This window comes from Myotis nattereri (genome assembly GCF_964212035.1).
Source record: "Myotis nattereri genome assembly, chromosome: 15".
In the NCBI taxonomy this organism is placed as follows: Eukaryota; Metazoa; Chordata; class Mammalia; order Chiroptera; family Vespertilionidae; genus Myotis; species Myotis nattereri.
This window is the reverse complement of record NC_138090.1, coordinates 39066439-39093653: the sequence shown is the minus strand read 5'-3', so window position 1 is coordinate 39093653 and position 27215 is coordinate 39066439. Positions and strand designations below refer to the sequence as shown.

At 57.8% G+C, this 27215-nt stretch overlaps 2 protein-coding genes across 8 annotated transcripts in view; one reads left to right on the top strand and one right to left on the bottom strand.

Annotated features, from left to right (window-relative positions):
- Window positions 1-2892: 2892 nt before the first annotated feature.
- Window positions 2893-15694, top strand: CAPN12 (calpain 12; the record flags this gene model as incomplete). The annotated part of the gene is made up of 21 exons (XM_081107722.1): window positions 2893-3129; window positions 4710-4779; window positions 4947-5065; window positions 5241-5374; window positions 6055-6223; window positions 7289-7363; window positions 7444-7529; window positions 7600-7674; window positions 8232-8395; window positions 8473-8705; window positions 9138-9149; window positions 9345-9553; window positions 9746-9788; window positions 9857-9916; window positions 10344-10401; window positions 10754-10824; window positions 10920-10982; window positions 11827-11905; window positions 14452-14568; window positions 14666-14724; window positions 14820-15694. The coding sequence occupies 21 exons, from the start codon at window positions 2893-2895 to the stop codon at window positions 14844-14846; spliced, it is 2160 nt and encodes a 719-aa protein (XP_080963848.1). The 3' UTR covers window positions 14847-15694.
- Window positions 15350-27215, bottom strand: part of ACTN4 (actinin alpha 4) — a 76708-nt gene continuing 64842 nt past the window's right edge. For 3 of the 7 annotated variants that reach the window (XM_081107720.1, XM_081107719.1, XM_081107721.1), the window contains 10 exons: window positions 24709-24859; window positions 21776-21884; window positions 21515-21655; window positions 21259-21441; window positions 21029-21163; window positions 19804-19983; window positions 18847-18993; window positions 17513-17578; window positions 16756-16914; window positions 15350-16631 (listed from right to left, as the gene is read on the bottom strand). In XM_081107720.1, the coding sequence (XP_080963846.1) occupies window positions 16473-16631; window positions 16756-16914; window positions 17513-17578; window positions 18847-18993; window positions 19804-19983; window positions 21029-21163; window positions 21259-21441; window positions 21515-21655; window positions 21776-21884; window positions 24709-24859 (1430 nt within the window). In that variant the 3' untranslated portion in view covers window positions 15350-16472. Of the gene's footprint in view, window positions 16632-16755; window positions 16915-17512; window positions 17579-17875; window positions 17957-18846; window positions 18994-19803; window positions 19984-21028; window positions 21164-21258; window positions 21442-21514; window positions 21656-21775; window positions 21885-24708; window positions 24860-27215 lie in introns of all 7 variants that reach the window. The other 4 variants (XM_081107716.1, XM_081107715.1, XM_081107718.1 and 1 more) reach the window with 2 other exon arrangements.

Below are 27215 nucleotides of genomic sequence, written 5' to 3'. Positions count from 1 at the left end.
CCTGGCTCCATGTCATCCTGGCTCCATGTCATCCTGTGCTCATCATCCTGGCTCCACGTCATCCTGGCTCCACGTCATCCTGGCTCCATGTCATCCTGTGCTCATCATCCTGGCTCCACGTCATCCTGTGCTCATCATCCTGGCTCCACGTCATCCTGGCTCCATGTCATCCTGGCTCCATGTCATCCTGTGCTCATCATCCTGGCTCCACATCATCCTGGCTCCATGTCATCCTGTGCTCATCATCCTGGCTCCACGTCATCCTGTGCTCATCATCCTGGCTCCACGTCATCCTGGCTCCACGTCATCCTGGCTCCATGTCATCTTGTGCTCGTCATCCTGGCTCCATGTCATCTTGTGCTCGTCATCCTGGCTCCATGTCATCTTGTGCTCGTCATCCAGGCTCCATGTCATCCTGGCTCCATGTCATCATCCTGGCTCCATGTCATCCTGGCTCCATGTCATCATCCTGGCTCCATGTCATCCTGTGCTCATCATCCTGGCTCCACGTCATCCTGTGCTCATCATCCTGGCTCCACGTCATCCTGGCTCCACGTCATCCTGGCTCCATGTCATCTTGTGCTCGTCATCCTGGCTCCATGTCATCTTGTGCTCGTCATCCTGGCTCCATGTCATCTTGTGCTCGTCATCCTGGCTCCATGTCATCCTGTGCTCATCATCCTGGCTCCACGTCATCCTGTGCTCATCATCCTGGCTCCATGTTTGAAGGTCAGCAAATCTCCCAGAACTGGGACAACAGAAGGTCCGAGTCTGCATCTTCTGAAGTTAGTCCCTAGGATTCTGATACAAACGTGCTGTTTACTTACAAGCTGCTTATTAGTCAGAGTCCGCATTTACAGAAGCAATCCTTACAGTTCCCACTGTCACACCTGCATGTCAGGGGTGCTAATGGGGAGTGAGGATCAAAAGAACCCTTGTTTGTGAGGTGTGACCAGAGCCCTGTAACTTGGCAGCCAGCAGGCAGCTGGGAGGAGCAGAGGCCAGGAGGGCTGCAGACGAGGCAGGAGAGGCTTGCTCGGAAGGCCGTGGGCCAAAGGCCTGTGATCTGACGGGCAGTTTTGACAAGGAGCTCTTTCCTGGTGACTGCAAGATGTCAGACAGGTTTTATTAAAAACTTCCTCCTACTGCGAGTGGTACTTTGGGGCAAATAAAAGGGGAGATGGCTGTGACCTCCTAGGGTGGGAATGTGAACTGATAATGGGATGGAGCAAGTGACTGTGGAAGTGGCAGAAATAGGGGCTAGAGGTGATATGTACCCACGGATGGGACCTCAGTACGCAGTCATCACATCTGATGCTTACTGAGCACCTACCGTGCGTCAGGCACTGCTCTGAATGTGTCCCCATCACATCTGATGCTTACTGAGGCACAGCTCTGAATGTGTCCCACATATTAACCCATTTGCTTCTCACAACAATCTTCTAAGGTAGGTCCTATCATTACCCCATAATAGAGACAAGGAAACTGAGGCACAGAGAGGTTAAGTGACTTACCCAAGTGGTAGAGTCTGGATTCTACCACTGTCACCTGCCTCACATAGGTGGGGGTGGTCTTGACAAGTCTACAGGAAGAAAGCCCGTTTTATAACCCTTTTGGTGGCCTTACAGCGGAGGGACTCAGAGTGTCTATTGGTCCATTTGGAAGGAAAGGTGAAGGGCATCTGGGTGCCACAGAGGTGACCGGGTCCTGCAGGGCAGGAGACCTGTGCTGAAGGCAGAAGGTTTGCTGGGACAAAAACTGCTGAATTCCTGGTCTCTCAGAACTATTTTGCTCACTTCCTTTTGCCCATTTCCAATGGCCCCAGCACCCTTTTGGGGAAATACTGCTCCCCCAAAGGAGACCTTGAGCCGTTGTGGGCTCTGCAGGGTATCATGGTCCCTGGTGGGCCCCCCTCTCAACCCAGAGCAGCCAGCCTTCCACTGTTAGCCCTGCCTGGGGCAGCCAAGCTGAGGCCTGCCTTGTCGGGAAGGCAGGAGATGGGCGTCCCGATGGCTCACGTCCCGCTGTGGATGATTGAGGCGTTACAAGGAGAGAGAGAAGGATGAAGACGCACAGACAGTGAGGCATGCACAAGATAGGCACAATGAGAAATAGAGAGAGAGAGAGAGGGATGGCCCCAGCTGGTTTGGCTCAGTGGATAGAGCATCAGCCTGCGGACTGAAGGGTCCCAGGTTCGATTCTGGCCAAGGGCACATGCTGGTGAAAATGGAAAGGTGTCTTGATCCCTAGTAGGGGGTGTGCAGGAGGCAGCCAAATAATGATTCTCTCTCATCATTGATGTTCCTCTCTCTCTCCCTTCCTCTCTGAAGTCAATAAAAATATATTAAAAAAGAAAGAAAATCAGTGTTTAAAAAAAAGAGAGAGATGGAGACAAGAGAGATACAAAGACAAACAAAAAAAGACAGAAGGAGATGAGAGTGATGGACAGAGAGAGTGAGATGGAGAAGAGATATAATGTCAGGCAGAGAGAAAATGTCAGATGGAGAGAGGGGAGCAGGAGACACACTCCCCAGCCCCACAGAGGGACACGCTGGGACAAGCTTGCAGAAACATACCCCTCACACTGACCTCCTTCTAGGAACGCCCACATTGGCAGCCGGTCCTCCCTCACCTCTGCCGTCCTCTCCTGCTGCTGGCCAAGCCCATTAAGCTGCTCTCCTGGCCACAACTGAAGGCCCCACGCCCTGGGACGGAAACCACTGAAGAGGCGTCCATGCTCCCCTGCACCCCAAACCATCAATTAGTGTTAATGAGGGAAGGCTTCTCACTGCGTAAAGACCCCCATCGGGGCCCAGTTGGCGGGGAAGCCCCACCTCCGTGACTCAAGAGGTTAAAGGGCCTGGGGCCAGCCTGTGAGCCCAGAGTGTCCAGATGGCGTGTGGCAGTGGGAAGGTCACCATCCAGCTGGTGGATGAGGAGGCAGGCCCTGGAGCCCAGGACCCGAAGCTTTTTAGAGGCCAGAGCTATGAGGCAATCCAAGCAGCCTGCCTGGATGAGGGGATCCTGTTCCATGATCCCTACTTCCCTGCTGGCCCTGATGCCCTTGGATATGACCAGCTGGGGCCGGACTCAGAGAAGGCCAAAGGAGTGGAATGGATGAGGCCCCATGTAAAGTGTGGCTGGGGGCTGGGTTCTGGCTCTGAGGGAGGAGGGCTGGGGCCTGGACTCCTGGGTCTGAGGGAGGAGGGCTGGGGCCTGGACTCCTGGGTCTGAGGGAGGAGGGCTGGGGCCTGGACTCCTGGGTCTGAGGGAGGAGGGCTGGGGCCTGGACTCCTGGGTCTGAGGGAGGAGGGCTGGGGGCCTGGACTCCTGGGTCTGAGTGAGGAGGGGACTGGGGGCCTGGACTGGGTCTGAGGGAGAAGGGGTTGGGGGCCTGGACTCCTGGGTCTGAGGGAGGAGGGGCTGGGGGCCTGGACTCCTGGGTCTGAGGGAGGAGGGCTGGGGCCCGGACTCCTGGGTCTGAGGGAGGAGGGGCTGGGGGCCTGGACTCCTGGGTCTGAGTGAGGAGGGGACTGGGGGCCTGGACTGGGTCTGAGGGAGAAGGGGTTGGGGGCCTGGACTCCTGGGTCTGAGGGAGGAGGGCTGGGGCCTGGACTCCTGGGTCTGAGGGAGGAGGGCTGGGGCCTGGACTCCTGGGTCTGAGGGAGGAGGGCTGGGGCCTGGACTCCTGGGTCTGAGGGAGGAGGGCTGGGGCCTGGACTCCTGGGTCTGAGGGAGGAGGGCTGGGGCCAGGACTCCTGGGTCTGAGGGAGGAGGGGCCTGGGGGCCTGGACTGGGTCTGAGGGAGAAGGGGCTGGGGGCCTGGACTCCTGGGTCTGAGGGAGGAGGGGCTGGGGACCTGGACTCCTGGGTCTGAGGGAGGAGGGCTGGGGCCTGGACTCCTGGGTCTGAGGGAGGAGGGGCTGGGGACCTGGACTCCTGGGTCTGAGGGAGGAGGGCTGGGGCCTGGACTCCTGGGTCTGAGGGAGGAGGGCTGGGGCCTGGACTCCTGGGTCTGAGGGAGGAGGGGCCTGGGGGCCTGGACTGGGTCTGAGGGAGAAGGGGCTGGGGGCCTGGACTCCTGGGTCTGAGGGAGGAGGGGCTGGGGACCTGGACTCCTGGGTCTGAGGGAGGAGGGCTGGGGCCTGGACTCCTGGGTCTGAGGGAGGAGGGGCTGGGGACCTGGACTCCTGGGTCTGAGGGAGGAGGGCTGGGGCCTGGACTCCTGGGTCTGAGGGAGGAGGGGCCTGGGGGCCTGGACTGGGTCTGAGGGAGAAGGGGCTGGGGGCCTGGACTGCTGGGTCTGAGGGAGGAGGGCTGGGGCCCGGACTCCTGGGTCTGAGGGAGGAGGGCTGGGGCCCGGACTCCTGGGTCTGAGGGAGGAGGGCTGGGGCCTGGACTCCTGGGTCTGAGGGAGAAGGGGTTGGGGGCCTGGACTCCTGGGTCTGAGGGAGGAGGGCTGGGGCCTGGACTCCTGGGTCTGAGGGAGGAAGGATCACTGTGGGACCAGCTCAGAGCAGGCTCAACCACCCTGGGTCCAGGAAGGTCCAGAGAAGGCTACCTCCGCCCAAAGGCTTTACGAGCCTCTCATGGGGCTGGAGACGCTCATTACTCTGGAGCGATGAGGCAGGAGGGGACCCAGGCGCCCGACCTCCTAGTGCTCCTTCCCGCCCTTCCCTGGCTGAGGCCTGGAATCCCCATCCCCCCAGGAGTTTTGTGCCGAGCCCCAGTTCATCTGTGAGGACATGAGCCGGACAGACGTGTGTCAGGGGAGACTGGGTGAGACCACTGAGCCCACCTAAGTCCCCAGATCCTGCAAGTTGCAGTTGCGACCCTGACACCTCTGCCCTCGATCTCCCCCTCCCCACCCCCCCACCTCCCCTCCCCCTCCCTCCGCTCCCCCTCAGCCTCTCCTCTCCCTGGGCCTTAGCCTTCTCTCCTCCAAGGTAACTGTTGGTTTCTTGCGGCCGCCGCCTCCCTCACGCTGCACCCCCGACTCTTGCACCGAGTGGTGCCCCCCGAACAGGGTTTCCGAGACAACTATGCCGGCGTCTTCCACTTCCAGGTAAAGCTCGGTTCCTCTGCTCATGCCTCAGTTTCCCCAGGTGACATGGTTTCATAGTTCATGTTGTTTCTTTGGGGCTGGAATTTTGGACAGGTACAGCAAGGTCAGGGGTCAGAGCTGGGCCCAGACGGGTGGGGGTTGGAAGCTGAGCCAGGCCCTGTCCCTTCCCCACCAGCTCTGGCAGTTCGGCTGCTGGGTGGACGTCGTGGTGGATGACAGGCTGCCGGTGCGTGAGGGGAAACTGATGTTTGTGCGCTCAGAACAGCGGAATGAGTTCTGGGCCCCCCTTCTGGAAAAGGCCTATGCTAAGTAAGGACCCCCCTCCCCGCCCCAGCTGCAACCCTACGTCCCAGCCAGCAGACCCCGGCCTCATGACAGCCCCCAGAGCCCCTCCACTTCTGGGATCTTCTAGATGCCTTGCTAAGGGTTCCAGACCAAGTCACAGCCCCCGAGACCCTAATGCATACCACCCCCTGAAGCCCTCCAAACAGCAAACTCCTTCCTCCACCAACAGGTCACACAGGACATTCTTAGAGACCCACCAACACCAGAATCGTATAGGTCCCTTGGGAGACCTGTAATCTCAGACAGTCTCTCCTGAGCCACTGAGAAACCCAAAGCACTCCCCAAATATTGGGTGGAAGACCTGGGACCTCAAATCTTTGCTTTTCCCCATTCTGTGGATCTGAAATCCCTGACAAGCCCCGTGGGGATTACCCCAAAGGGAGACATCAACCTCCCAGAGACCCCAGGTTTCAAACAGCCCCCAGGGTGCCCAGAATTCTGCCTGCGCTCTCCTGACACCCCCAAATCACTCAGTCCTGGTGGCCCAAGCACCAAGGCTTCTAGGTGTGTCACAGTCCCCACCTCAAGAGTCTGCAAATTTTTGGAACAGCCCTTGGGACCCCACACCCTTGGGACAGAGGTGCCCACATCCCGAGATGCTCTCACATGCCTCAGGCACCCCCATGCCAGACCTGCTCCCACAGGCTCCACGGCTCCTATGAGGTGATGCGAGGCGGCCACATGAATGAGGCTTTCGTGGACTTCACAGGTGGCGTGGGCGAGGTGCTCTACCTGAGACAAGACACCCCAGGCCTCTTCTCGGCCCTGCGCCATGCCCTGGCCAAGGAGTCCCTCGTGGGTGCCACTGCCCTGGTGAGAGTCAGACTCCCATGGAGACCCCACCAGGACCAGTGTGGGGGGGGGGGCATTCCATGCCCTCCTCTCTTTCACTGGTGGCTTATGCTCTTTCACAAATCAAACATGGGCAAGTTGAAAGGATATTTATTTGCTCTCATAATGAATGAGCTTCAGGCACAGCTGGATCCAGGTGCTTAGCAGATATTGTGAATGTGTTTTCTATTCCTGCTTCTATTTCTGGGTTAGCTTCACTCTCAGCCAGGCTTTCCCTTCATGGGCCCAAAAGAAGCTCCCACAGTTACCTCCCACCACCCCAGAGTTGAGAAGGAAAAGTACCTCTTCTGAGAATCTCAGCAGAAGTCCAAGATAGATATTCATGGGCTCAGTGTGGGTCATATGTTCATCTGTGACCCATTACATGCTCATTCATTCACTGAGTTAGTCTAACTCAGTGATGGCGAACTTGAGCTCGGCGTGTCAGCATTTTGAAAAACCCTAACTAAACTCTGGTGCTATGTCACATATAGAAATTTTTTGATATTTGCAACCATAGTAAAACAAAGACTTATATTTTTGATATTTATTTTATATATTTAAATGCCATTTAACAAAGAAAAATCAACCAAAAAAATGAGTTTGCATGTCACCTCTGACACGCGTGTCATAGGTTCGCCATCACTGGTCTAACTCATTCACTCATCCATTTACTTAACCCTGTTCTCAGTTGCCCACTTGCTCTGTCTTATGTTTCTCTGCCTCCTTCTGTCTCCCTGTCTATTCTTTATCTTTCTTTGTCTCTAAGCCGCTGTCTCTCTCCTCCTTCCATCTGTGTTGTCTCTTGTCTCCATCTCCCTCTCTCTGCTTCCTCGCTCCCCTTCACTCACCAACTCCTGCCTCCCCTCGGAGCGCTGTGTCACTCAGCTGGGTGCTCTGAGAGGAGCACTCCCCAGCCCCCGGCTGCAGCCCCAAGTCCCAGCCACATACCCGAGACCCTCTGATGGGACAAGGAGCAGAGAAGGCACAGAGGAGCGGGAGGGTCCTGACCCTCAATGTGGCCTCACCGTCCTATCCTCTGCCCAGAGTAATCAGGGCGAGTACCGTACAGAAGATGGGCTGGTGAAGGGACATGCATACTCAGTCACGGGCACGCACAAGGTGAGCAACCCCACGGGTGGGCTGGCAGAGGGTGTCCAGGCACCCACAGGCCGGTCAGCCAGTGACGCTGTTGCCCTCAGATGTCACTGGGCTTCACCAAGGTGCGGCTGCTGCGGCTAAGGAACCCATGGGGCCGTGTGGAGTGGACCGGGCCCTGGAGCGACAGGTGGGATGGATCTGGGGTGGTGGGAGGGCTTGGCCCCACCTGCCCATCCCTCACACCCTGGTCTCCCCAGCTGCCCACGCTGGGATGTGCTGCCCCCGGAGTGGCGAGATGCCCTGCTGCTGAGGAAGGAGGATGGTGAGTTTTGGTGAGTAGGAGAGGCCATGGCAGGGCGCAGGGAGGGGTCAGTCCTGCTTGAAGGGTCCTGGCAGAGGTTCATGGGGAGGGGTCATAAAGGGAGAAACTGTCCATGTGAGTGGTGATTTGGGGACGAGCTGCAAGCTGGGGAGTGAGGACGATTAGTAGTAACATTAGGGAGCCTGGGAGGCATAGTAACCTCTGGGAGGCTGAGGGGGAGGGAGAATATTCAGAGCAACTGAGGGGTCTTGGTGGCGCCTGGGCATTTCTTGAGATTTGGCAACACTGAGGGGCTGAAGGGCATCTGTTGGTAATTGAGAGGCTGAGGGTCTTGATATCTGTGGGCTGAAAACAACTGGACAATCTTTGAGGGGAGTTGGTGATCTTGGCTATTTGTGGGGCATTTCTGAGGACTCAGGGAAATCTGGGGGAGCTGGAGGGCTCAGGGATTTGGGGGTCATTCTGGAAACATACTGGTCGGTCGTCTGCAAGGTACTTGGCAATACTTGAGGGGTCTGGGGGCCGTGTGACCTGGGGGTGGGCAGGTGTGACCTCGGCGCTTTCCAGGATGGAGCTGCAGGACTTCCTCCGCCACTTCAACACCGTCCAGATCTGCTCGCTGAGCCCGGAGGTGCTGGGCCCCAGCCCGGCGGGAGGCGGCTGGCACACCCACGTCTTCCAGGGCCGCTGGGTGCGAGGCTTCAACGCCGGCGGGAGCCAGCCGGCTGCCGGTGAGGCCCGGAGGGGACTGAGAGGCGAGCGAGGGGGCTGCCGCAGCGGGCAACCCCATTTCTTCCTCCCCCTCTAGAGACCTTCTGGACCAACCCCCAGTTCCGGCTGACGCTGCTGGAGCCCGATGAGGAGGACGAGGAGGACGAGGATGGGCCCTGGGGGGGCTGGGGGGCCGCAGGGGCTCGGGGCCCTGCTCGCGGGGGCCGCGTCCCCAAGTGCACTGTCCTCCTGTCACTCATCCAGCGCAACCGGCGGTGCCTGAGGGCCCAGGGCCTCACTTACCTCACTGTGGGCTTCCACGTGTTCCAGGTGGGACCCCTGGGCTGCAGAGAGGCAGGGCTGAGGGGGTGTCCGAGAAGGCCAAGAGGCGCTGGGAGGCTGAGGGTGGGAGCAGAGGGACACACAGAGGGACAGAGCGTGGGCTCACGCGTGCTAAGCAAGGGGTGGGGCGGGGCGGGGGGCGACTGAGGGGCTAGGGAGGGAGGGCACAGAGAGTCTGGGTCGGGAAGGAGTCAGAGAAGGGGGGGCGGCTGCGGATCAGGGAGGTGACAAGGAGCCAAGAGGCACAGATGAGAGGGAGGGACCCAGGAGGCGGCAGAGAGGCTTGGCCAGGGGCTGAGGGCCAGGGGCTTCATGAAGGCAGAGCGGGAAGGAAAGAGGGAGGGGTGTGGCGGAGGCCGGGAGGGAGCGCCGGGCGTCCTCCCCCGCCCACCCTGACTCCCCGGCTCTTACTTCCCACAGATCCCAGAGGAGGTGAGTCTCCGGTGCGGCCCCATCCCAGGCTCTCTCTAAACCGGCCCCAAGGCCTCGGACAGCCTGCAGGGAGGCCAGGGGCGCCGTGGCGTGATGCGGGACGGGCGGGTTTCACGGGCGTTTGGAGGGCTGCGGGGGACGCGCGGCTGGGCGGGGTGCACTGGGGCGTCCCGGTCACGCCGTCCCCGCCCGCAGCTGCTGGGCCTCTGGGACTCGCCGCACAGCCGCGCGCTCCTGCGGGGCCTGCTGTGCGCCGACCGCTCGCCCTTCTGCGCCCGCCGCGACGTGAGCCGCCGCTGCCGCCTGTTCCCCGGCCACTACCTGGTGGTGCCCAGCGCCACCCGCGCGGGCGAGGAGGCCGACTTCACGCTGCGGGTCTTCTCGGAGCGCCGCCACACCGCCGTGTGAGCCGGACCCCCAGCCCCGCTGCCGGGGGGAGGGGGCACCCACCTCCGGGATCCGGGTCCCCGGGGGACCAGCCCAGGGCCCCAGGATCCTGCCTGGACCCCACGCGATCCTCGGCTGAGACCCCGTCGGCCCCCAGCCCCAGGCGCGGAGTGAGCTGCCGCGCCCCCATTTCTGTCTGTAATTCGCAGGGAGATAGACGACGTGATTAGCGCTGACCTGCACGCTCTCAAGGTGAGGGGCTGCCCGGGGTCGGGGGGGGGGGCCCTCTTGGCTGCAGCTAAACTCCCCCCACCACGCAGGCCCCCAACATTCCCCTGGACCTGGGATTGAAGCTGTTGTTTCAGGAGCTGGCAGGAGAGGTGAGGAGTGGGCTGCGGGGGTCCCGCCCTCCCCTGGAACTGCTCCTCCACCCTAATTTTCCTTTCCATTTCCCCCTCTTAAATCTCTCAAAATGCTCACAGCTCCTCCCTGCCTCAGGGCCTTTGCTCAGCCTGGTAATTCTCATCCTTTGTGCCTCCTTTCCGGTCTTTCCAACGTGCCCTTCGCTGAAAGCTCTCCTGACCCTCCCAGGCTGGTCAGCCACATGCCCGCTATGGGTTTCCGCAGCCCAGGGCTTCCCCATTGCAGCCCTGACCACCGTCCTGGGCTGTGAGCTCTGGAGAGGGCAGGCCTGGGCTGCCTTTACCTGTCCCCAGCACCGCCCAGCATGTTGCTCGGCTGGGCCCAGAGCCCCTTGTTGAACGGCTGCCTGAGTGAATGGCCTCATCACCGGCTCTCTTTGACCAGGAGGAAGAACTCAGTGCCCCTCAGCTCCAGACCTTATTAAGCGTTGCCCTGGAGCCTGGTGAGTTGGGACCAGAGTGGTCATCACAGGGCCCCCGATGTGTGGGAATCCGTGATGCTGCTGGGAGTCAGGCCACAGGAAGCTAGGCTGCCTGATGGCATTTCCTCACACGTGGGCCTTGCGGCAGGACCGGTGCCAAGGCCCAGCGACTCGTAAGCCCCCCTCCCCTGAGGGACAGGCAGGGAGTGTGGCTGCTACTAGCACTCAGAACTCCCTCGCCTGGGTTCAGATCCTGGCTGTTAGGTACCAGCAGTCCTTTGTGTGCCTCAGCGTCTATAACATGGGGGTGCGGTAATCCCAGCACTCACAATGACGGCCAGCCACGGGACCTTGGGTTTGTTTGTTCCTGTAGCCAGGGCCCACAGCTGGACCACCGGAGAGATTGGGCTCAGGACCTGTGAGCAGCTGCTGCAGTGCTTCGGGGTATGTAGGGAGCTGTGCCTGGTAGGGAGGATGGTGATGTTGGGGCCTCTGCTCCCCTTCTGGGGACATTGACTTAACCAGATGTCCCTCTCCAGCATGGCAGAAGCCTGGCCCTGCACGACTTCCAGCAGCTCTGGGGCCACCTCCGGGAGTGGCAGGTAAGGTGACTTGGGTGGAATCATCTCCTGGACGGAGAAGACTTTACTAATAGGGACGCAGATGCTCTGTGGGCTAGCAGGGCCCCAGGGGAGTCGGGAGACTGGGCCACACCACACCATCTTGGAGGGATCTGGCTAGGATGTCCCTGCTCCATCACCCTCTGTGGTCCATGTAGAGTGGGGGTGGGAAACTTATTTTCTGCCAAGGGCCATTTGGGCATTTATAACATCATTCATGGGCCATATCAAATTATTGTCTTAAAAACTAGCCTGCTATATTTAGACAGACATTTAACTCACCCCTAATGCCTTGGCAGGGCCAGAACAAATGATTTCAAGGGCCTTCTATGGCCTGCGGGCTGGACATTCTCCATCCCTGCTCTAGGGATGGAGCACTGGCTCTGGTCTGGGTTGGCATTTTAGCTCCCAGCTCAGCCCCTATCTGGCTGTGTGATCACAGGCCAGTACCTCCCCTTGGAGCAACTTTGCTTGTCTAGCAATGGGAGGTGGTGATCCTCCCTCCACCCCCAAAACCCATGTGAGAAGAAAATGGTCTAAGGCTTCTCTGTACTAATAATGGTGATAAGCCACCATTTGTTGTGCCCTCAGTAGGCCCCCTGTGGGTAATCTTAGCGTGTCCTCACAACCACCTCATTACAGCTCTCATTACTGATCCCATTTTACAAACTGGGAAACACAGGCCCAGAGTGTAAATCTGCTTCCCCACGCCACGGAGCCAGAAGAGAGGGAGCTGGGGTGGGCACCCAGCCTGTCGGGCCCCTGAGACACCCTTTCAGGCAGCTCAGGGGCCTGGCGGGGGACTGACCTGTTCCTCCCCACCCAGGCCATATTTGACAAGTTCGACCAGGACGCCTCTGGCACCATGAACTCCCATGAGCTGAGGCTGGCGCTGAATGCTGCAGGTATGGACAGAGGCCTTGGGATTGGCTCCCCCTCCTGCCCCGTCCTCTTCAAGTCCTAGCAGCTCACCCAGCTGCCAACACCCACAAAGTCGACCTCTCAGCTTGTTGCCAGCTCTTGGCAGGGACTGAGGCCACAGGGAGAATCCTGTGTGGGGAAAGGAAGGTGTGAGAGGTGACGGGCCAGGGAGGGCATGGGAGCTGGTGGCAGAACGTCCTGTGTTCCCATGAGCTTGGGTTGGAATCCTAACTACTAACAACTCCTTGGGGCACTTCCCTAGGCATGTGAGTCCATCCCCTTGAGCCCCCATTGCCGCCTGTAAAGTGGCTCCAACACAGAGTGGCTGCAAGAGTTCAACATTCCCCCGTGTGTGGAGGGGCGGGGAGGGAAATCAGACAGGAACTCCTAGACCCCCACCCACCCCTCAGCCAAGTGAAGGGTAAGACATCGGGAGATCAAAGATCAGGGATGTGCAAGGAAAGAAAGGAGCCCAAGACAGAGGGGGAGGGATGGAATCAGAGAGAGGATGGGGAGACAGGGACAGGGAGAAACAAAGTCCCAGACAGACAGAAGCAATGGCAAGAGAACAAGGAGAAGGTGCAAGTTTGTACTTAGTATCACTGAGCACCTGGTATGTGCCTGGTGTACTAGGCGGAAGAAAACCGATCAAGTGCCCTTGAGGTTCTATGGTACAACAGCAAATAGAACTCCTACGTCAGATGGTGGTAAGTGCTAGGGCAAAAGAAAGCAGGGCTGAGTGCCAGGGCATGCAGGGATGGGTGGGGTGAGGCAGGGTGGTCAGGGAAGGCCTTGCTGAGGTTTGAGCAGAGACCTGAAGGGAGTGAGCTTTGGGGACACTGGGGCAAGTGTTCCTGACAGAGGGAACAGTGAGTGCAAAGGCCGAGGTGTGAACCTGTACCCTGGGGGACTGGTGTGGAGGAGGGGCCCCCTTGGAGATAACACAGGGGCCTGAAGCCAAGTGGGGAGGGAAGTGGTGGTCAGAGTAAAGATTGGTGGTGGTGGTGGGGGGAGACAGGAGAGCCCACGGGCTCTTTAAAACATTTTAAATTATGTGTAAGAGGGAAAAGGGAGAGGCAAGTCCAGGTCAGGGTGCAGGGCCTGGAGTGACGGCAGCATCTAGAGAAGGGAAAGCCAGGGAGGGGACCAGCAGGAAGCAGGCTCTGAGACCCAGGAACAGGTAGGGTGTCAGGATGGGGGATTAGCAGGAGAAACAGCCCTGTTCCAATTCAGTCACATTCTTGGCTCCATAGAGTCCTTGAACACCTGCTCTGCTCACGGCCCTGGGCAGGCTGATGTTGGGACTCAGGGTGACCAGAGTCACACTGACCCCCCACGGCTTCCAGTCCAGAGGCAGCAGCTACCAGTGACAGTGACAGCCCAGAGTGGTCAGGGTGGGGATGGGGGAGGCCCAGGGAACTGTGGGAGCCCAGAGGTGCTCGGTGCTGCGTGCTGGGGTTATCTATGGGGGTTTTCTGACGTGTGAGATGAGGAGGAATGCCTTGGGCCAAGAGGGAAAGAGGTGCTCTGAGCACAGGGAACAGCATGTACAAAGGAGGCAAGAGGCCAAGGTCCAAGTGAGGAGGGGAGAGTGGGAGTGAGGTTTGGTCTGTGAGGGCATCATGTGCTTGGTACAGTGGGGCCTTGGGAGGGGTAACCAGGTCATGGTCACTAGGAGTGAACCTTGGGTAAACTGGGTGAGGGACTTCACAAGGACCAAGCGGCCCTGGGCAGGACCCCACATCAGGCACCACAGAATACAGAGCCCACAAAAGTGGTCAGAGGAAGCCGACAGCAGGAATTCCAGAGAGGGCTGCTGAAGGGCTCTCGGCCCCTTCACCTCCTCTGCCTGCCTGGGTTTCCCATGGCCCTGGGCACAGCAGCTCTACCCCACCCCCACCCCACCCTGAGGGCAGATGAAGGCCAGAGGTCGCACCACCAGGATGAGGGGGCAGCCTCTTCTTTCCCCCAAGACTTTCCATGGCACCCAGACAAGGCACAGATCTCAACGGCACTTGATAATTATCCTCGAACTGTTTATCTGGACCTGCGGCACATGGAGGGGTCACCCTGCAACCTTGAGTCCCAGAGCGTTATCTGTGACCTGGGAGAACCAGTGCTTGCAGCTTTTAGAAGCCTGCGTAGGTTCCTCATCAGAGATGCTTTCTAAACTTCAGAAATCACCCCTGATGTGGAGTATAAAGAAACTGACCCCATATGGAACTGACAAGAATGCTTTGCTACACAGAGAAATTCTCCAGGGCCCACTAGCAGAAATTCTGCATTTAACACCGACACAGCTGGCAGTGCCAGACAGCCCTAAGTGCTCTACACGGAACGTCTTCACACAGCCTTATGGGGTCAGGGCTGGCACAGTTCCCCTTTGACAGATGCGGAAACTGAGGCCATAGCAACACAGCTGGGTTGAGGCAGAGCTGGGAACAGGTCCCGCGCTCCCTGAGGAGTCAGGGTGGTGCCATACTGAGGCGGGGCTCCTGGCAGCCCAGGCTCAGAGGCAGCCTCCCCCTAGGCTTCCACCTCAACAACCAGCTGACCCAGGCCCTTACTAGCCGCTACCGGGACAGCCGTCTGCGTGTGGACTTGGAGCGCTTTGTATCCTGTGTGGCCCAGCTTACCTGCATCTTCTGTGAGTGCCATGCCTAGCAAGCGTTGGGGCACAGGGAGCATGTCTCCCACAGCAGGGGGATGGGGTGGTGGGCACTCACCTGGCCCTCCCTGCACAGGCCACTGTAGCCAGCACTTGGATGGGGGCGAGGGAGTCATCTGCCTGACCCGGCAACAGGTGAGCCTGGGCTGGAGGGAGTGGCACCAGGCCGCTAAGGCAGGCGGCCCGAGAGACCCCTGCCTCAAGCCCCCTCACTGTCTTCTCTCACCCAGTGGACGGAGATGGCCCACTTCTCCTAGGATCTTGGCAGGGGAGCGCCTGCGGCTGGAGGCAGGAGAGCTGCAGGAGCCCTGCCTTTCCCGGTCAGCCTGGACCAGGGTTTATTCCACAGCAAGGGGGTCCTGAGCCAGACCAGCCCCCCAGCCCCTCCACCTCCCTGCCTGGCATGGGGGCTGATGCCCTGACATCAGGCAGTGCTTCTGAGCATGTCCTTGGGAGCGGGTCTGCCACACACTCACCACCGGGTGACGCTGGGCAGGTCACTGCCCTTCTGTGCTTTGCTCTCCTCGCCTGTGGACAGGGGTGGTGACGCGCCTTCTTGGGCAGGCTACGTGAGCTAGTCGATTGTGTGCTGAGCATAGTGCCTGGCCCTGACTGGGTCCCCAATAGCGTTATTTTACACACATGGAAACAGGGATTGTGGCACCCCAGGCCCTGCCCCACTCTGCAGAGAGGTGCTGTATCACTGCCCTGCTAAAAATTAGAGAACAGAGACTGGAGAAAAAGAGAGGATACTGCAGACTCCTTAAAAATATTAGGTTTTATTATCCTGTCCCCAGAAGGGTGGTTTATCCAGAAACCAAGAAAAAAAATCAATCCAAATAAAACAAAAGGGAAATGGGAAAGGAACAAAACCATCAACTAACAGGCAGCCAGGCCAGCAGCCCACCCCCCACCTCAGGAGGGTCCCCAGAGACCCATGCCTGACGGCAGACAACAGAAAAATCAGTAAGGGGCTGGGGGAGGGGAGCAAATCAGCTATGTCTTCATTATGAGCAAGAGGCGGCAAAGATATGTTGCTAGGTGAATATATATTTATATAATAAATCCGTAACTTAATAAAGTAAATAGTAATTCTCTGAAAGGTTTAAATTTTTTATAGCTTTCTTTTTTTTGGTGATTTTGTGTGTTTTTTTTTGTTTTTTTGTTTTGGTTTTGGTCCTTAGAAGATCTGAGAGAGACCCAGGTCCAGACAAAGCCAGGTGTGAGCGGCTGGGGGCAGGGGTAGAAGGCTGGGTGCCCAATCCACTCCTCTGTTGCAGAAGGGGACACTGAGCTGCACTCCCCCACCTCCTGGCAATCGCAAAGGAGGGGAGGGGTGAAGGGAGCAGGGTGGGGTCCTCTTTCCTATTGGTTAGCTGTGGTGCCCTCTGCTGGGCCCATCACAGGTGTGAGCAGTTCCTGGACAAGGCACATAGGGCTTTGGCCTAGATGTGGGAGGCCTTGAAGGGACCTCAGGGGGGAAAAAAGGGGCAGGTTGTGGTGGGCATTCCTTGGGCCCAGAGGGGACCTGTTTTGCTGTGGGGATCCACTGTCCCCTCCACATGGTTAAAAACAACAACAAACCAATACATCATATATATTTACCAGACCAGAAGTGTTGACCCCCAAGTCTCCAGTACCCCTATCCAGGGGGAGCGGGAGAGAACCTCCTGGCCAACTGACAAAGAGAGAGGAGAGAGCCTGCCCCAGCCCCTCCCTGCCCACCCGCCCCACCCCCCAGAAAGGACTGACAGAGTGCTTTGCATAGATACAGAGTCAGAGGACCAGGACCCGGGAGGCCCCGCAGCAGGGAGAGGGGCTCTCCCAGCCCCTCCTGGAGGCTGTGAGGAGAGGGTGTTTGGTCAGGGCTCTCCGTGGGAGCCTCACAGGTCACTCTCGCCGTACAGGGCTGTAGAGAAGGACTTGTAGTCAAGGGCGCCGGGCATCGCATCAGGGCCCTGGTATGGTGCCATGCGGGCAATGCAGTACTCGGCCTGGTCGGGGGGCAGCTCTCTCCGAAGCTCCTCGGCTGTGATGAAGTTCTGGGGAGGGCAGGGCGGGACTTTGGGCCACCTGCACCCACCCTGGCCCCCAGCCCCTCATGCCCAGTCCTGACTGCAGAGCCCCTTCCTGCTGGCCCCAGGTGCTCAGAGGTGTCTGGCTTACCTTGTCCCCAGCCAGGACTTTGAAGGAGGCGATGACCTGGTCAGCTGTGTCTGTGTCGGTCGTTTCCCTAGACATGAAGTCGATGAAGGCTTGGAAGGTCACGAGGCCGCTGTGGTTGGGGTCAACGACGCTCATGATGCGGTTGAACTCAGCATCCCCCTGCGGGGCAGGAGTGGGCAGGGGACAGGCAGCCTTTGAGCGGGGCAGGACGGCTGGGCCGGGGCAGCAGAACCGAGCTAGGAGGGCAGGGTCCGACCCCAGTGCACACTCCAAGTTGTCAGTCTGCCTCCAAGGGCCTGGATTCCCCGGGCAACTGCCCCATGTGCCCCCAACAGGATGAGCGCCCTCTACTCTTCCCCTCCCACATTTTTGGGAAGTGGGGTATAGATCAAATAGGTCTGCTGCTCCTCAGCCCTAGGCTCACAAGTTAACTCTGGAGGGTGGGGAAGAAAGAAAAAGAGGAAGAAAAGGGGGAGAGAGCTGGAGGCCGGACCTCCTCTCTCAGAGCCTCTCCTCACAGCCGCCAGGAGGGGCTGGGGGGCTCAGGGAGTCATCGGAGGAACCCAGTCCAGCAGATGCAGCAGAAGGGGGGAGGTGAGGCTGCACTGATCTGGTGGAGGGGTGTCCCTGAGGACCTGGAAACTGTAGACAGGGGTAGCACAAAAAGGAGGAGGAGGAAGGGGGAGGGAGGAGGAAGAAGAGAAAGGGGAGGAGGAGGAGGAGTGGCACAGCAGCGAGGGAGGCAGAGGCTGCATACCAGGCTGTATCCTGTGGAGATAAGCAGAGCCCTGAAGTCATCCGAGTCCATGCTGCCTGTCTGTTTCTGCTCGAGGACGCAGGGACAGCAGGAGGCCAGGCCCACAGTAGGCAAGAGGGGCAGACCCATGTGCACAGCAGGGAAACAGGACAGTGGCAGGAGCAGGGGAGACCAAGGCGGCCCCAAGAGACCAGGTAAGGGGAAGGGGTCCAGAAAGACACAGGTAGGAAGGAGGCAAGAGAACCGGTGAGATGGTACACATAACGAAGAGGGGTGAAATGGCGAGGGTGGGGAGACAGAGAAGGAGAGAGAGAAATAAGAGCAGTTAATGCCATGGTCCACTGGGGCCCAGGGGGCGCGTACCTGCCGGTCATTCTCCACGTCGTAGCCCAGGCTGATGAGGCAGGCCTTGAATTCCTCTGGCCCCAGCGCCCCGCCGTGGTCCTGCCGGGTGTCCAAAGGCAGGTGTGCAAGGGGCGGTGTGGAAAGCAGGCCGGCAGTGGTGGGAGAGGGGCCAGGGTTATTTGCAGAGGGCCGGGGGATGGGGGAGACACACATGGAGGAGGGAAACACAGAGTTAGAAGTGATGTGGACAAGGTGATGGCCAGGGACAGCTGGGGCAGGTGGAGGGGTGTGGGTGGTCTGGAGGACAGTCAGAGGCTTCTTCCCACGTCCTCGGGGCTAGAGCAGGGTGGGGAGTTGAATGGTGCAGAATCGAGGATTGAGTCCCAGGACTGGGCGGGGGGTGGGGGGGAGGCACACTTTGCCTCCAGGGTCTGGGGTGGGAGAAAAGGGATTGCACTCTATCCTGTGCAAGGCGTCAGGGTCCTGCTTGATGGTGCAGGGCTGAGGCTGCACCCTCCTACCCACGGGTGAAAGTAGGCAGAGGACACATCAGGCCCAGCAGTGGATAGGGACTGGGGTCAACTCTGGCACTCAGGCCCTTTCAAAGGGGCTGCCAGACCAAATCTGAATCTGAAGAACACTGTGTGTCTGCGTAAACCAGATTCACGGGTCAGGTCTCCACTCTCGGGTGTGCTGGGACTTAGTCTGTCCCATGTCTCATGGGCAGGTTGGTGAGGAAGCACGGCCTGAAGCAGGGCTCAGGACCCCCCTTTTCTTCCTAAGGGAAACTGCTCATGCTGTGGACACGGTGATGCACGTCTGCACCACCTTCTGTGGCTGAGGCCCTGACAAGCCCTGTGAGCGGCGGCTGATACATAGCAACTGTGATGTGAATGAACTGACAGATGCAAAGATAGAGGGGCAAGATGCGACAGTGACAATGGTGACAGTAGGGAGGGAAGGTGCCAGGGGCAGACGGAGTTGCTCACCTTGTCAAAGTGATTGAAGGATGCCCGGAACTCCTGCATCTGCTCCTGGCTGATGCCCTTGGCATCTCGGGTGAGGATTTGGTTCTCAATCTCGTTGATGGTGCGGGCAATGGTGGTGAGCAGCTGCTCCCAGCCCACTCGGATGTGCTGGGGGAGAAGGGAGGGTGTGACTGCAGGCCTGGCTGATGGGAGTGCTTGGACCACCACAGCTGTAGCTGAAGGACACCACAGCTGTAGCTGGGAACTGGGTTCCCCCATATGGGAGTGCGTATAGCATGGCGTGAGGCTCACCCTGACTTTCTCCCAAATGCCAGTCCAGGCCCATGCTCTCTTGTGCACCTCATTTGCACACAGGGACAGAGGCATGGTACTTACCTGTTGCCTTGGCTCACCAGCAGAGTTCATGTCACCTTAATATATATTTGGTGACAGGTGTAGCAGAGGGCCAGGGCCCAATACCTGTGCAAGGTCTATGTGAAAACTTGGCAGAGATATGTTGGGCAAAGTTTAATTGGCTTTCTGGGGAGAAACACTCCCCGTTTTGTAGCATCTGCCATGTGCATGGTGTAAATACTGTCACCAAGGATGATTTCAAGCTACCAACGTGATGATAAGCAGCCCTGACAGTGTAACTCGGCCTCAGAGAGCTGGTACACACAGATGCTGGCACACATTGGCTGGATCTGTGTTCTCAAGTGAGGACTCAGTGCTGGGCCACAGCAGGGGCTGGTGCTACCCTCCCAGCTCTCAGGAGCTTGTCCTGAGATGTGTTGTCATGGTGTTGGGAGAACAGTGTTAGGAAAACAGTGACATTAAAAAATGTGTAAACATTTTGATCTAGTCTTTTCAGTCAGGATAAAAGAGACCAAGGAAGCTGCAGACGCCTTCCCTGCCGGACTACATAGGGCTCTTCCGTGCTACCGACGGGGTGTGGGGGCCTGATGGGGTATAGCGTACCTCCATGGTGTAGTTGGTGTGCTTGTTGTCGAAGATGAGGGCCTCCTGGATGAGCTGGTGCTGCTGCTCGAGCAGGTCCAGGTTTGGCTTGTAGTCCACAATGCTGCGCTCGTACTGCTTCAGGTGGCTCAGCTGGTCCTCCAGGGTCCCGTTCATCTCGATGGAGATGCGCCCGATTTCCTGCACACAAGGCAGGTGCCACTGAGGGTGGGGCTGATGGACCCTTCGCCACAACCAGCCACCCAGAGGAGATCTCTGTTTCTGGTGGCCTCCCTCCCAGGGTCCCTCCTCCTAAAAGGCCTGTGCCTCAATGATGGTCCCTCCCTGCCCACCCTCCAGGGTAAAAGCAACCACACTGGAGAGTTCTGTGCTAAGTGCTACACATGCCTGACCTCAATGCACCCTTGACTCACTGTGACAGGCTCTGTGTACAAATGTGGAAACTAAGGCCCAAACAAAGCAACTTCTCACAGTAAAGGCAGAGTCAGAGTCTGAACCAGGCCTGGCTGATGTTAGAGCCTGTGGCTCCTGAGTATGGGCACCCCTGCCTTCGCTCCCTCCGTGGCCATGCTGTGTAGCTGGCAGGGCCGACCAGCCCATACCCTTCCCCAGCGGTAGGAGTTTCAGCGAGGCTGCGCTGGTCAGCGTGAGCCTGGTGGGTAGTAAGCACTTAGTAAGAGGTTGTCAGAGTTGCAACTGGCATCATTACAAACCTTCCTGTGGCTAGGCCACAAGGGTTACTGTGAGACACCGCGAGGGTCTGAGCTGGGACCACCTTGACCACAGCGCCTGCAGCAGGGCCTGCACCGAGCAGTGCACAACAGCATTTGTGGAGCAAATGAAATAGCTCTTTTCACCCCCATTTTAGAGATGAGAAAACCGAGGAGCAAGGTTAAATTGTGCCTGAGCTCACAAGCACCAATCAAGGGCAGAGTCAAGACTCGAACCTACCTCCATCTGCCTCCTCAGCCAAGTAGCCCGCTGGGTGGTGCTGCCACTTCCATTCATATCACTGATCCACCCTAACTCCACCAAGGATCAGGGCTCCCACTGGTGAGAGCTGGGACCCACACCCACTAGGCCTCCAGGTCCGCTGGCCCTGGGAGCACAGATGTCCCAGCAGGGCAGACAACTTTTTCTGCTCACTGACCTCCTGCTTACCAGGGGCTCTTTCCCACTCCACCCTAGGCTCAGCAGGGCTAGGGCTAGGGCAATGGCCCCTCACCTCCATCTTAGTCTGGATCCAGGGCCCCACGATGTTGGCTTGGCTGGCGAACTGGCGGCGGAGGTGCTCATTGGACTGCTGTTTGCTCTGCTCCTCCAGGAGGGCATGGTCTCGTTTGGGCACCAGCTGCTGCACCTGGGAAGCGCATGGAGCAGGAGCAGTCAGGGTGATGGCCCCCTCACCTGGCCAGCCCTGCCCCTGCCCTGGCCCTGTTAAGGAGCTCTCCCCACCTTCTCCCACTTGGAGTTGATGATCTGGGGGGTGACGGTGGTGTAGGGGTTGCTGCCTGACAGTTTGATGTGGTTGCTCTCGGCGATCCTCTGGGCCTCCTTGTGGATGGCCAGAATGGCCTCCCGTTCCCTGTCGGCATCCGGCAGCGTTGACTTGAACTGGTCATGTGCTGAGATCAGACCCTGAGAGAAAAGAAGGGGTGAGGGGCAACCCAGACCCTCAGAAGGCCCACAAGAAGGATGGGTAGGGGCGGACCTCGATCTCCTCGATGGTGTGGACGATGAACATGTCCTGGAGGTCCTCCATGGCACTCTCCATCCAGTTGTTGAAGGGGGCTGCCCGCTTGGCATATTCCAGGTGCAGCTGGTCAATGGTCTCCAGCTGCTTCTCTGTTTTCTGGTGTGTGGGGAGGGGCAGGGACAAAGGAGAGAGGTCAGTCAGCAAGCAGGAAGTGGTGAATGGTAGGGAGGGGTCCCTGGGTACACCAGGCTCCAGGGTGACATTGCCCCTCCTCACCTCCAAGGCTTCCCTGCGACTGTGGGTCAGAGAGCCAAGGGCATCCCACTGATCGCAAATCTTCTGGCACCGGGTGTTGACATTGTGGGAGTCATAGTAATCCAGCTCACTGTAGGCAGAGCAAAGGGTGATGAGACCTGGCAGGGCCATAACGGGTGGACCCGGATGCACCTGCCCCCTAAAGTCTTGGTACCAGGGGATATCAATGTTGAAGACTATTAGTCATCCACTACTCCTAGGACTTATGGCCTCCCAGGGTAGGAAGAATTCAGGAGTGGAGTTGGGGGAGGGGTAAAGGAGGGGCAGAGCTTCCTCTTACTCTCTCACTCTGTGGGCTGCTAAGCTGTGATAAACTAAATGGGTGGGTGGGTGGATGGGGGCAGGTGTGGCCCTTGACCAAGCCTGCATGCGGATTGCTTTCCCACTTAAAGAAAGTCAAGAAGAGTACACTGGTTAGACAGCATGGCTTCCAGAGCTGAGTTCCCTACATCTGAACTCTGGCTCCATGATTTTATACTTGTGTGGCCCTGAGGGGACCCTGTTCTCTTGTTTGTGAAGTGGTGGTGGGGTTATCGCAGAGAGCATGTGAAGGGCTGAGAGCAGTCCTTGACACCCAACAGGTGAAAGTAATAACAGCTATTTATTAAAGGTTGTGTATTTATTTTAATGGGTATTAAACACACACACACACACACACACACACACACACACACACACAACAGCCCAGCCGGTGTGGCTCAGTGTTTGAGCGTGGACCTCTGAACCACGAGGTCCTGGTTTGATTCCCAGTCAGGGCAAATGCCCAGGTTGCAGGCTCAATCCCCAGGTGGGGCGTGCAGGAGGCAGCTGATCAATGATTCTCTCTCATCATTGATGTTTCTCTCTCTCCTTCTCTCCCCCTTCCCCTGTGAAATCAATACAGAAATAAATTAAACACACACACACACACACACACACACACACACACACACCATATAAAACTAGCCTGCAATTTAGTTCTAAGCAATTGATAATTAAGAAAAAAGTAAGCCAATTAGGATACAGGTATTATTATTCAAATGATTTAGATTTTGAAAATCCTGGGCTGATAATCGTTACTGGTCCCCAGCCCTCCACATGCTCCCTGCCCCCCACTCCCCAAATCCCCTATCAGCCCCAGTATTCCCACCTCCTATGGTCCAGACACTTGGATACTCTTAGTAGCAAAGCGCTAGGGAATTGGTATATAGGAAAAATCTTGGTGGCCTGGTGAGGGGTGGAGAGCAGGGAACAACTCTGGGAAGGAATAGGACATAGGACCAGATGATGGTGTCACCTGCTTGGATACAGGAGCAGAGGGGAGCAGGCAAGGCTAGTAGAGGGAATGGAGCAAGGCTATACTCCAGAGCAGCGGTCGCCAACCTTTCGGACCTCACGGACCACAGGTTGGCAACTGCTGCTCCAGAGGACCAGGCAGCCTGGGCTCCGCTCCTGCCTTGACCACTTCCTAGCTAAGTGACCTTGGGCAAGGCCCTTGGCCTCTCTATGCCTCAGTCCTCCCAGTGTAACATGGGTGCCAGAAGAGACCAACATTTAAGTCTATCCGTCACCCAGGCTGGGAGATTAAGTGAGCTGGTACAGACATGGCACCGAGTGCCCTTGGAGTTTCCATCACTGCCATTAATCAGGGCTCAACCAGGCTGTCCATCAGGGCTCATTCTGGCTGGCTCTCGGTCCTCTGACTCATCTTTCGGGGAGCCGACAGCACCCATTTCTCTCCTCCAGGGCTACTGTCCAGAAAGCTGCTTCAGGGACCGCCTGTTCCCTGGCTCAGGGTGATGGGTTTCACATGGCAGTTCCCAGTGCCTGAGAAGCAGGCTGGCCTAGGATTTATTCAAAATGTTTCTTAGCAGCTTCCAGGGGCTCACTGGTCAACTAAGGAACCTACTCACGTGCCACCCTCCATGATCCCTGTAGACATCTGCGTCTGCGGCCTTGCTGTCCTTGGCCTGGTGTGCCAAGTGCAGGAGCTCTATCCTAGGAGAGTCTGCAGGACTCCTAGGGAGGCCCCAGCAGGGACCCTGAATTCCAGTACAGAAAGGCCCCATAGGACTTCTGCCTCTGGTGAGCAAACGGGGAACCCCAAAAAACTGGGCAATATGGAGCAAATGAGTCAGGGAATAAACTGGCCCTCCCTGGCAGGGGGCTGCACAGGGCATCACGCTGGCCCCAGCCATGTAGGAACATGCAGAACTCTGGGAATGACTGTAGAAAGGGCAGCTCTAGCTAAGGATCCTATTTTTGAACAGAGAGCTATTTTGGGAGCCCTGCTGCCCCTCCAGGGCCTATGGATTTTCCATGAAGTAATGGCCTGGGCCTCCCACCCCGAGTCCTCCCTGCTGATGGCCATTGCACTGGTGGAATAAGGCCCTCATTCACTGGCTCTGGAGATTCAGTGTACTAATTGTGTGCACAAGTTTATCTGACTGGGGCAGGAAAGGGAGGGCAAAGAACCCGGCTGCCTGGAAGGCCTTACAATAGTGTATTCTGAGCATGAGAGGAAAGGGGCAGAACAATGGGCTCTCTGTGCACTCCATGCAGCCAAGTCCCTTGGGGAGGAGCAGGGATAGAGGTGGGGGCTGGGCTGCCCACCCTATCAGAGACCAGGGATCTCCTTGGTGTGGCAGGCAGGGAAGTGGAGCCCAGGGACCCCTAGAGCCTGAAGAATCAGGACAAGGTGTCAGAGCATCTAGATTCTGCTGTTTCTCATAAGACAAGAAATGACACAGACATCACCCCATAAGGCCCTGGTATCTGAAGGAGGGGTGAGGGTGGAGAGGACTGGGAGACCCTGCTCCAGGCATGGGGCAGCATAACCTTAGTTGCAGTCCACCACTGTTCTGGGTGTGGTGCTGGAGGGAAAGTAAGTGATGGGCTCATGAGCTCGCACTTACTTGAGCTCCTGGGCAATAGCTGCGATCTGCTCCACGCGGTCCTGATGTGCAGCCAGGTCGCTCTCGAAGGCCTCGTGCTTGCGGATGAGGGCTTTGATGTCCGACAGGGTGGCTGTCTCATAGTCCCGATGCTTCAGCATGGCTTCCTTCCCTGGGGTGGGGCAGAAGCAGGAGACACTTAGACAACAATGCACCAAGAGTCCACCAGAGGCCTGTGCCACCAGGGGCAAGGAAATGAGGCAGACCAACATGCTATCTAGCTGAGAATGGTGCCATGAAGACTAGAAACTTCCAGAACCTTTTCCCTTGACCTTTCCAGGGATCTCTAAGACCAAATAAATCCTGAATGGAGCTGGGAGACACTGTGGTGTTGTAAGCCTGAACCAGATATCCCAGTTCAACATGTGTGTTCTAAACTCAGTGTCCACTAGTGGTGGGAGACTGGAAGCCTGGACTGTTGTACCATCTGTAGAGGGCGATGACCTGGAGAAAAGGCTGGGGTGCAGCCCATGCCTCAGCAGGGTAGAGGAAGGGGAAGTGTTTCAGTTAGGCTTCTTCTTGGAGCCCACCCCTCTGCCTGCTCCCTGGCACTTGGGGGCTGGCTCCCTTGGGGGGGGGGGGCGCGGTGGTCTTATCACATACCTATAGGCCCCATACTGTCCTAAGGACTTTGCATGTGCAGTGAGGCAGGGCCTGTCATTAGGCCTTTGAAGGAAGGTTGGAACACTGTTATTAGACCTGGAGCCTGGCTAATTATATGCCCCAGGACAGAAGCTCAAATGGCCCTGAAGGCACAGTAAGGTACTGCAGAACTGGTGGAAATGTTAGCCTGGGAAGGGGCACTGCTTCGGGTAAGCCACTTTGGGTTGCCCCTAGAGTGGCAGCTCAGAGACCCCTCCTCAACGCAGCACCAGAGCATCTGACCAGCAGCTGCCTCCAGGTGAAGTGGCTCAGAGCTGTGGGTCGGCAGGCAGTTTCTCTCAGCTATTCCCTCATCTGCGGGATGGAGCCCACGCCGGCGCCCGAAGCCTCAGTGAGGTGTTGTTCGAGAAGGGCAGGCACAGAGCCAGGACCACTGCAACCTCAGCCACCCCGAGGACAGGGCCTGGCATTGGCAGGCAGGAGGCAGCAGCCTGGGAGACTGACTCCACTGGCCCTGCCACCACAGGCCTGGGGTAGGACACGTAACCACAAAGGCAAGCTTGCAATCCCTTCCCTAAATTGCTTTCTCCCAAGGGTGGGAACCCAAAATAGTAGGTTAGCACTTCTCTGCCTCAGCAGAGTTTCAGCACGGGCTGGCAAGGGGTGCACTGGACGACTGGACCACAGCCATGGCCACCTTGTATGCAGGCCAAGGGGCAGCCACAAAAGGGAATTGGGCTCATTTTTGTTTCTTTCCCCAAATAACCCAAGACCTGAGAAGCATTCACATCCCTATAGGCTGCGAGGGATGCTGAGAGGGGTCAGGAGGTGGGTTTGTCCTGTTTTGCATACTTGGTGGTACAGAGGCTTCAGGCTGCGGGTCTTGGGAATGAGTGGGCAGGCCTGCCTGGGGGCTCGGGCTGATTCATGACACAGGCCCAGATATTAAAGTGCCTGTGCACCTGCCTGTGGGGAGGCAGGAGTGAGGTGAGGGCATGTGGAGGCCACCAAGCCAGTCAGTCCACCCTGGCACAAGATCAGGCCAACTTCCCCTGAATGCCTTCACATGCAGCCAGCCCCTGCATCACTCCTAGGAGAGGAATGCTCAGACCCACACCCCTGGGCATCAGGAGGCCATCTTCCCAGGGTTTCCTGGAGCCCAGGTAAGGGACTAGAGAGCTGATAACATGGGCCAAGAGGCCCTAGAAGAGAAATGCAGAAGGATGACGCCCAGAGCCTGTTGAATGACATGCAAAATGTGGAGAATAACGGGAGGAAACAGCTCAGTCCAAGTGTGGGACACGGGTGCTGTAAAATCCACTTATGTGCACAAGGCCCTCTGATGTGAGAAATGCCAAAACCTGCTGGCCTGTGAGTTTCCCAGGCAGGAACCTCACCTACCTGGGCAACTACTGAACACAGGGAAGAGGTTCAAGAGGTATTTGTGGAATGAATGAATGAACTAATGAAGCACATGCTAACATCCTCTCCTCCAGGGTTGGGGTAGAGCCATGGGTGCCATTTCTTCAAAGCGTGAGGGAGGTGCCTATACCCCTGGCCCAGACTTCTTGTTTGCCCCACCTTCTAGCATCTCCCTCTGCATTCTTTCCCTGGCGGAGGAGGTTAGGGTATTGCTCTGATCTGGCAGCTGCAGCTGGAGAACAGCCCAGGACTGAAGATCATGCAGAGTTTCATGTTCCCATGCTGTTAGGGGGTGGGGCCTCTGGGTAGGTCTTAGCATCTGGCCAGTGTTGGGGCTGCCTGACAAAGAGCTGGGAGGGGGACTAGAAGAGCTCCCCGAGGTTCAATGAGATCTATTTCATGGTGAACTATGGGTTTGGGAAGGATGAAAAACCACCACGAGC